General features: G+C 33.0%; 4 protein-coding genes across 4 annotated transcripts; 1 reads left to right on the top strand and 3 right to left on the bottom strand.

Moving 5' to 3' along the window:
• Window positions 1-2,084: 2,084 nt before the first annotated feature.
• On the bottom strand, window positions 2,085-3,193 carry LOC108720597 (protein TSSC4). Its single transcript, XM_018444697.1, has 2 exons — window positions 2,941-3,193; window positions 2,085-2,857 (listed from the first exon to the last, which is right to left on the bottom strand). The coding sequence occupies exon 2, from the start codon at window positions 2,830-2,832 to the stop codon at window positions 2,101-2,103; it is 732 nt and encodes a 243-aa protein (XP_018300199.1). The 5' UTR covers window positions 2,833-2,857; window positions 2,941-3,193; the 3' UTR covers window positions 2,085-2,100.
• A 105-nt stretch (window positions 3,194-3,298) lies between these two features.
• Window positions 3,299-4,703, top strand: Nthl1 (Nth-like DNA glycosylase 1). The gene is made up of 2 exons (XM_018444696.1): window positions 3,299-4,042; window positions 4,284-4,703. Exons 1-2 carry the CDS (start codon window positions 3,431-3,433, stop codon window positions 4,686-4,688), a joined length of 1,017 nt encoding a protein of 338 aa, XP_018300198.1. The 5' UTR covers window positions 3,299-3,430; the 3' UTR covers window positions 4,689-4,703.
• Window positions 4,704-4,744: 41 nt separating this feature from the next.
• On the bottom strand, window positions 4,745-5,656 carry vito (nucleolar protein viriato). Its single transcript, XM_018444698.1, has 3 exons — window positions 5,514-5,656; window positions 5,320-5,425; window positions 4,745-5,250 (listed from the first exon to the last, which is right to left on the bottom strand). Exons 1-3 carry the CDS (start codon window positions 5,615-5,617, stop codon window positions 4,762-4,764), a joined length of 699 nt encoding a protein of 232 aa, XP_018300200.1. The 5' UTR covers window positions 5,618-5,656; the 3' UTR covers window positions 4,745-4,761.
• An 872-nt stretch (window positions 5,657-6,528) lies between these two features.
• Window positions 6,529-8,646, bottom strand: SmD3 (small ribonucleoprotein particle protein SmD3). The gene is made up of 2 exons (XM_018444701.1): window positions 8,196-8,646; window positions 6,529-6,702 (listed from the first exon to the last, which is right to left on the bottom strand). The coding sequence occupies exons 1-2, from the start codon at window positions 8,509-8,511 to the stop codon at window positions 6,590-6,592; spliced, it is 429 nt and encodes a 142-aa protein (XP_018300203.1). The 5' UTR covers window positions 8,512-8,646; the 3' UTR covers window positions 6,529-6,589.
• Window positions 8,647-9,596: the final 950 nt, after the last annotated feature.

Below are 9,596 nucleotides of genomic sequence, written 5' to 3'. Positions count from 1 at the left end.
ATAAATATGCATATTTGTAAAGCTATAATATCCTATATATTGCCGAAAAATTACAATTTTTTTCTCTGCAGTTATTATCTCTGTTGATAATCGAACTTTGACGATAACACTGAAATCGCAATTTTAAAGAAAACTCGAGTTATTGAGTTTTAAATGCACGTACACCGATAAACACGTCTACTAAACTAATAAATCATAAAATTAGTACAATATTATCAGTTTTTTTTACTCTTAATAACTTCAATATTAACAAGGACGCGAACTTCCATAAGGATGTCGGTCTTTAATAATATCTCGTCGGTGGTAATATAGAAAGCATCTCACTTATGTTTGATGTAGAAGTTATTATTTGATCTTTTATGTTGTAATGAGAATGATAGGAAATGATAGAATTGGGTAAATGTTCAGTATATGGCCCCCACCTTCGATTTTCCTATAAAAAATTTTGTGTATTTTTATATGTAGAATGTATTCCGAGAAGGAAAATTGTCGGACAAGTTTCGTTTTTTTTATTTAATTTCAAAGTTTTTGATGTCGGTAAGTTGGAAAATGATACCTAATAATAATTTACAACTGCGCATGCTCATTAATGTTATTTACAATTGCGTAAGTTCATTAATGTTGTTATTTATTAATTAAATATCAATTAATATCAATTTAGTTGAGTTCAGTTATAAATTAAGTACTTTAAAGAAATGTTAGATTTAAATTGCAATCCACATAAAAAGAATCGACATTAAAAAAGTATAAATTTTGAATCATAAACTTTCCGCTGTAATTTAAGTTATATAAGAAATATCGTATTTTTAATTAATTAAGGCAGAAAATATGTAGATATATAGACACATTTTAGATCATGAATTATTCTCTGCTGTAATTTAAGTTATATAAGAAAATTTGTGTTTTTAATTAATTAAAGCAGACAACATATAATACTAAATTTTAGATCACGAACTATTCTCTACCTATAATATAAATTGTATAAGAAAATTGGGGCTTCTAATTAATTAAAGCAAAAAATATTAAACTTTGTCTTTTACTTGTTAACACTAAAAATTTGTGTAACTTTATATGTAATAAAATAGGTTAAAAAAATATTTAATTAATAAATGGCAACATTAATGAGTATGCGCAATTATAAAATATTATTAAATTATCATTTTCCAACTTATCGACATTAAAAAACTTTGAAATTAAATTAAAAAAAAAACAAGACTTGTCCGACAATTTTCCTTCTCGAAATATATTCCATACATAAAAATACACAAATTTACAAAATTACAGGAAAATCGAAGGTGGGAACGCTATACTGAACATTTACCCAAAAAATATCATTAATGCTCATTTCCACCAATGTAGATTAATTTTAATTTTAATCTCAGGGTTCAACTTACCTTTCATCTTTTCCTAGTTTTAAGAACTAGAAAAAAATGAAATTGAACCAAGACTAAAGTCAATCTACATTGGTAGAAATAGACATTTATCTGTTCTTTTAGCTGAACTTCTTACACAGTTTATCTCTTTTCTCTTTCTTCTCTCCAACATGAAAAAAAGAGGAAGGATAAATTATATGTAAGAGTTTAGTTAAAAAGAATAAGTCTATAAACACAACGTCCAATAATGAACACTTTTTGAATTATTATATAAAAGGTTCTCACTGAGCACAAGTTTTATACCTTTGATCCACCGTAGCTCCAAAACTATCTATTATTGAGTCTTGTCTGTAATATCTTTTGTTCGTCGCATTATAAGTAATATTGTAAGGGTCGACGAAAAAATTAATGAAGTCTATCGAAACTTGAACTCGTTTACAAATCTATCACTCAGTGTGCTATACCGACGCTCCATCGTTGTCATAATTATTCCGGTCGTCTATGTATATTTTTAAATGGCTTTATGGCCTGCGGTTCTCTTTATATTCCCCTACAATATTATGTAAAAATTGATTAATTTCATCGGAATCCAATTTTCTATGTAATTAGTGTAAGGGCCTTTATAAATGCTCATGAATTCTTTATTTTCAAGCGAATATCCATAATTACTAGTAGAGTTTCTTTACATTTGTATACAATAATATAATTTTATAGACTGTCATTAGTCTCAATCATCTTCCTCTTCATCTGGTTCTTGTAAATGATCTAGTCTAAGTTCTTTCGAGCGGTCGACTTTAATGACTGGTCGATTCTGTTTACATGTCTTCTTTGGTTTCTGTCCAATCACATATTCTGGTAAGATGATCTTACTACTTTTGAATATAGGCTTGTCATCCGGTTCTGCAATGTTTTCCATTATTTCTCTTGTTCGTGGTTTTTTAAATGTGATCTGCGACGACGATGCTCTTTTCTTAAATTTAAATCGCGTCTCTGTAGAATTTGATTCGCAAATCTCAATGTCCATCTCCTCCCCACATTCGTCAATTTCCTCTTTCTTCCTACGAGCCTTCAACTCTCGCAGGAATGACATAGCAGCCTGTGTGTTACTGTGCTCCGTCATGTCTTCGCTGGATACATCATCCAGAGAATACTTGACCCACTTGTGTGGATTTCTATGATAATCCGGAATATTTCTGAAATTCGTGCGTGGCGCCGGACCTTCTGGACGCTTAAAGATACTCTCCTTGCCGCTAAACCTCTTTGTTTCTCTCTTCTGCCTCCGGTCGTCACTTGGAGCTGGCCTTTTCCTTCGTTCGCTCATCTCGGTATTGTCCGTCTCCGGTTTGTCATGTTTATTGCATTTGTTTTCCGCAATCAAGAGCTGATCGAATAATGCCTGCTGCCTATTGGCGAATGCTGCATCACCACCGCGTAGAGTAAAATTAGTTGAAGTATGCATTTCAAAAAATAGCGAGGCTTCTTGGCTACAATTATTCATTTTACAAATTTATCATGTTTTTTGAAATAATGAATTCAATATACACATTAAATATCACATATTACAAACCTCGAAGTTGATATCGTTGATGTTATATTGATTGGGGATGTTATATCGCCTTTGTTTGGTTATGTTGACGTTTTGTTTCGCAACAACAATATTTCTATAATATTGCAGGAATGTTTCGTGATGAATCGATTTTCGTTGGTTGCAAATACATACAATAAACAGGATATATTTTAATTCTGCAATATATTGGAAGAATGTGAAATAACTTTCCTTATCCACTCTGGTCCATTCCATCCATCCTCTCTTTTTGTTTCCAACGTCTATTGTGCATCTATCTCATTTCAAGTGCAGAATAGTGCAGAAAACTATCAGAATGTTTTCATTCTAACCTAACCTTAGCTTTAACTGTCCAATACGAGCTGCACGAGCGGGAATGGTTATAGATCTTGTGTCAATTTCGAATGACGCAGTTCAGGTATAAACATTCTGCTTGTTACTTGCAGGAATCAATTTCGATCTGTTGACACCGTAACGTGTCTCCTCCGACAAAATGAGTAAACGGTTGAAGCTGACTGGTCTCTCGGCAAGAACTTTACGTTCGGGCAAAACCCTCGTTAACGCGGACTCCTCGGAGAAAACGTCACCCTACTTCGTCGGCGAAGAGAAAAGGACTAGCACAAAGAAACATATACCGATTAAGATCAAGCATGAAATGGTGGAGAACGAAACGAACGTCAAAGAGACGCTAATAAAAAGTGAAGATGTAGAGTTGTCGACAGATGTAAAAGATATCAAAACTGAAGAATGTGAGATAAAGAACGAGAATGTGGAACCCAAATTGGACCCAAAGAACGTTAAAGATGAGAAACAGTGGATGCCGCCGAATTGGGAGACTATTCTTGAAAATATTAAAGAAATGAGGAAGAGCGAGACAGCCCCAGTTGATACAATGGGCTGTCATAAGTGTACAGATCCTGACGCCAGTCCCGTAGTGTCTAGATATCAATCGCTAGTAGCTCTGATGCTGAGTAGTCAAACAAAGGACCAAGTCACCCATGCTGCTATGCAGCGTCTGAACACTTATGGTTGTAAACCAAATATTATAGCAGCTACCCCTGACGATGTTCTAGGCAAACTTATATATCCAGTTGGATTTTGGAAAGTAAAGATCAATACTTATTTATTTACAAGATATTTTTCTTATCTTAAACTTCTCGTCACATTTATAAAATCCATTTATTATCCATTTACAAGATTTATTTTCTTTTTAGTAATTTTTAATTTTTGTTTATATGTTGAACTGTTAAGTTATTTGTAATTATATACATATTTTTTTATTTTTAGAATTTCCTATCAAGTTTACAGTTAATGATTTTTTTGTATTAAAAATATTTTCTTTTTAGAAAAAGGTAGAGTATATAAAAAAGACGTCAGTGATCCTTCTAGATAAATATAGTGGTGACATACCGAAAACAGTAAAAGAGTTGTGCGAGTTGCCAGGAGTAGGTCCTAAAATGGCTCACCTATGCATGCGAACTGCCTGGGGAGAAGTATCTGGTATCGGCGTGGATACACATGTTCACAGAATATCCAACAGATTAGGATGGGTAAAAAAGCCAACCAAAACACCGGAGCAAACGAGAAATGAATTGGAGGATTGGCTTCCTAAACCTTTGTGGAGCGAAGTAAATCATCTCCTCGTAGGATTCGGTCAAGAAACTTGTCTACCACGATTTCCTAAATGTTCGGAATGTCTCAACAAGGATATTTGTCCCTTTGCTTCAAAAGGTGGAAAAACAAAGAAGTGATAAATGCATGTTTATGTAATACTTATTACAAAATATATTTATTTAAAATTTGTGCAGTAAATTTATCAATTTCCTAGCGTTTGGATTTCTTTTTACTCCTCTTGCCACGTTTGTCTACTAGCCCCTGTGTTTTCTGCAATTTTTGTCTACTTTGTTTTTTATTTTTTTGTCGTTCTAGTCTCTGCTTTTGTTGAAATGCCTTACTTTTTTTTACGCGTTTCAGCGCTGCTTTCTTTATTTCTTGTTTTAATTCTTTTGCAGATTTTATCTCATGACTGTTGGATTTAGATTTTGGCTGCACTTGATTCTTACATTTCTCTTGCAATGACATTCCCACAATCTCGTCATCGTCGTTACAACTTTTGTCATTTTCCTGCTCTTCTTCCTTTTCTTTTACAATTTGGTTTTCACCTATCCATTTTTTTCCTTCTGTAAGGTCTGCAACGTTCAACTCCAAAATACTAACTGTATGACTACCTAGATCAAATTCTTGTTGAGATAATAATTCTTGCAGCTCTGGGACAACTTGGTTCGATAATGATTTCTTATAACGTTCTCGTGCCTAAAAAGTAATATCATGCTTTCTCCAATTCTTCAAGAAATATCTCATTTAAAATAATATGTGACTCACTTCTTGTTTAATTTTCTTTCGCTCCTCTTTCAGTTGTTGCTGTAACTGCTCCTGGGCTTTTCTTTTTCGTTCTAACTTCCTCTTACGAAATCCTCCTAAAAATTCTCTATATTTTTGGGTAAATATAAATTAATCTGTATCAAACTATATGTAAGTACATGTGTCAACTACATGTGATTTTGCGCAATAATTACCGTCGTTTCTCCTCGTCGAAGACAAGCGTGATCTTTTTTCGCCTCTTCGGTTGACTGGGTTTTCTATTTACATTAAGTAATTGTGGTTGAGAATTTTTAAACATAATTGTAATTATGTTTACGATAGGTTATGTACACTAGCACTAGACTACTAAAGATTAGTTATGTCGAAAAAAAACCTGTGTCGACCGTACGATCATGAATTAGGCCCTGCGCACAATAGAGGAAATATTAGGAACAGGAATATATATTAAGATTTTAACCTATCAGATACCAGTTACACCGGAATACACGGTTTCTGATAGGTTGAAATCTTAATATCTATTCCTGTTCCTAATATTTCCTCCATTGTGCGCAAGGCCTTAAAAGTGCAAGTGACACAGATCGGCAGATTCTATGGTGGAAGAAACTCGGGTGTGCTCTTGTGCGTACATTTAAACTGCAAATGAGAACGTGACACCATTTGCTGCCATGTTGCCGCGGTTATTTGAATTAGGCATTATTATTTTACATGTCATTACTTATTTTTGTTTTTAATTATATTTGCTTACAATATACAATATAATGAATTTGGTTTTATCTTTTTCTATAATAAAAAATAATTTTCTATATTTTATTTGGCAAGTACCCATTTTATGGTTTCTCGAACTGTTACGTCAAAATTTATAATTAATTTTTTTAGAATTTTTATAGGTTATATAAATCAAATATTTAAATATTATTTATTTAGAATATTGCAATATTCTCGGTGGAGTATTTCCATATCTATATTTGGATAATAAATTAAATTTTGTCATAAAATAAGTCATAAATCTAAAGATATGTCTTCTTAGTTATATTAAGGCAGATAATGAATTAGGATCATCTGGTTCTAATTTAGCTTCAAAGGAGAAATTTCTTAATTATAAGCACAGCAAACACATAATACAATACTAGATTTATTATTAATCACACACACATTGAAAATATAGATTACAATTTTGAATGCGGAAACATACTGTTTAGAAATACAAAAATACAGGAATGAAATTTTACATTTGTATTTATAATTAAAATCAAGTTTATTATCACAAGATTTATCCCCTGCCTCTTCCAGGTTGAGATCCACCTGGTTGATTCTGTTGATTTAGCCAAGGTGCCGAACCAGTACCTTTGCCTCTTTGATTTTGTCCTCTTCCTCTGCCACGAGCTGAAAACATTTTATTACATAGAATTGTCAAATGTGTACAAATGTAATGTATTCAAATATTATCTTAAAGAGAATTTAAACTAACAAGAAATATTTATTTTTTTATATACATTATTAGATATCTTTTATTACTCAATATTATACATAAAACTATTAATATCGTTTCCTAATTGGATGAATATTATAACTTAATTACTTTCTATTTAATTATTCTAATGTAATTCGACTCTAGAACAGATGTTAAAATTTTATTTCTAATCTTTTTTCTGTTAAGTCCAAGAGCTTGTTTTAATATCAAGATACTGTCAATACTAAAAATCTAAAATTTGTGTCTAAAATGTTAAGTCCATTTTGCAATTGTGTAAGCATAGTTGTATGTAGCTGTGGTTGTAAGAATTAATAAATTATAGTCGAATATTCTTCTATTTGACTATGATTGGTCAATTCTTACAACTGCTTATGCTTATCAGACTAGAAATTGAGTTCTCTTTCTTTTGATTGATTAATTCCAATCCAATCTTAATCTCTGACACAGGCAATTGTAGAATGGACATTACGTATATTACAGATTTTCGATATTACAAGTGTATATTGGAACACGGCCCAAATTATGTCCATTTCTACTAATATAAAATAACTTTAATCTTGGTTCAATTTACTCTTTACTTTCTTCTAGTTTCAAAAATTAGAAAGATGAAGAGAAATTTGAACTGATTAAAATTCATCTGCATTAATGGAAACCGACATTAGTCTGCTTTCTTTTACAAATGTCCATGTTTTTCAGGATATAGTATAAAGTAATCCTACACTGTCAATATTAACAAATACTAACAATATTATTGATCATGTGTGTATATTGATGGATTAACATAGAATACTGAAGCTGATCTGAATTTTGATTCTCGAGCATCAATATTGCTTTATTAGGATCCATGTCATAGTATGTCGGAGTGCAACAGATAATGTACATAAAACTAAAGAGAAATAATTGTCAATAATACAGATTGTGTAAGGTTGTAAAAATATTGAAATATTGATGCATACTGTCAGTTACTGGCCTAGTTTACACCCTACGTTTAGGCCGCTACCTATATTCTAACTTAAACACAATAAATCATGACAGTATAAATAGCTGTAACTTCATTTAGGTGAGGGATCTTTTTCAAGATCCCTGATCTCTTTTAGGTCGCATGACCTAATCAGCTTTAACGCATGTAAATGCAGGCAGACGGCCTAAAGGCGTAAAGTATAAAGAAATATTAACAGATAGCACTCATGCGAGACTAAATGCAACCTACATTAGATCCAAAAATATTATAGGTCTAGATGAGGTAAACGCTCCGTTCGAGACCTCCTTTAGGTCAGGGTGCAAGTCAGGTCGTTGGGTGTAAACTAGGCCACTAATTCAATATTACTGATTATTATTATTAGTTATGTAGGGTCATCTTAACTTTGTCTATTAATTTGAATAATGTTTGTAGAAATACACGAACCTTGAGCTCGTAATATTGCGGACTTTCCTCTACCGGCTGTGCCTGATCCTTTGCCACCAGGTCGTTTGAACATAGGTGCATTCTTCAGCATATCTGGTAATATGAGAAACCTAATTTTCGAGCCGCGAATGTATACATTCTCCAGCTGTCCCACTTGGCCATCCCGATACGTCACTGTAATATTCTGCATTTGACAATTCATATTATCCTCGGCTTCTATCAATTTGCCGCGATACACCTCGCCGGTATTCGTTTCACAGGTTATGATATGGCCCTCGGCCTCGTGAAGCACTTTAATGGGAACTCCGATCGACATTGTGGCTAAGTAACGTCGCGAACGCTTTCCTTAACCTTAAAAATTCTTATAAACCGTAATTTTCGTTAAAAATATCTGTGTTTTCCTTTATACTTCAAAACCGTTTCAACAAAAGCAATGAAACGCAACGACAACTATAACAATATGAACTATATGAAGTAATGAGATACAAGTCAATAAGTGTATCGATCGATATATCGAAAAAGATCGATGTCTAATTCTACATTTTTATTCGATTGTCTTTTGGAATCTTGAAATAAATTAATTTCTTATGTAAAAAACATCCCTTCAAGAGTCTTTATTACTGGATAAATATTAACATATCATTACTTTTTATTTGGCCTGATTATTTCCTCACATTTTTATTCTTGGAAAAATATCGCGTATAAAATACTGTAGTTATAGTAGTATGTGTTAATTAGTATCTACATTTTTGTATGCAATATAAGTTCAAGAAGCTCCCGGAAGTGGAATAATAGATCTGTTTTTGTAAGAAAAAAATGAGAAAAAAGCCGTCTAATTACTGCCGTTGCAGGAATAAAAAACAGACCCATTGGGTATGCCAATCATGTATGTAACGTGAAAGAAAGTAGCTTTGCAATTATCTAAAGTCCTTTAATATGATTGGTCGTGCTCTCTTAGTCCGCTGAACACTGCTGAACATATTACCCCGGATCTACAATAGGTTTTAAGCCTTAAGCCATAAGAAATGGGCGAATCAAAGTCGATTATTCTCCTAGGATTCGACTGTAATTGGTCAATTTCTTACGGCTTAAGGGCGCGTTCACACCTTGACGGAAAAGCAGAAAGCGAAAAAGCAGCAGCCAATCAGAATTCACGCTGGTAGTCGACATTTCGGCTTTTTGTACTACTTACTACCAGCGCGAGTTGTGATTGGCCACTGCTTTTCCGCTTTCTGCTTTTCCATCAAGGTGTGAACGCACCCTAACGGTGAAATCACACAGTGCGGAAAAAGACTGCGGAATGGAGAATGCGTCATTGAAGCAACCAATCAGCGCTATTCAGCGCTATTCGGAATAGTGCTGATTGGTTGCTTCAATGACGCATTCTCTATTCCGCAGTCT

Source organism: Mycetomoellerius zeteki, unplaced genomic scaffold (genome assembly GCF_001594055.1).
Source record: "Mycetomoellerius zeteki isolate Tzet28-1 unplaced genomic scaffold, Tzet1.0 scaffold153, whole genome shotgun sequence".
Taxonomy (NCBI): Eukaryota; Metazoa; Arthropoda; class Insecta; order Hymenoptera; family Formicidae; genus Mycetomoellerius; species Mycetomoellerius zeteki.
This window is presented reverse-complemented; position numbering and strand designations above follow the sequence as displayed.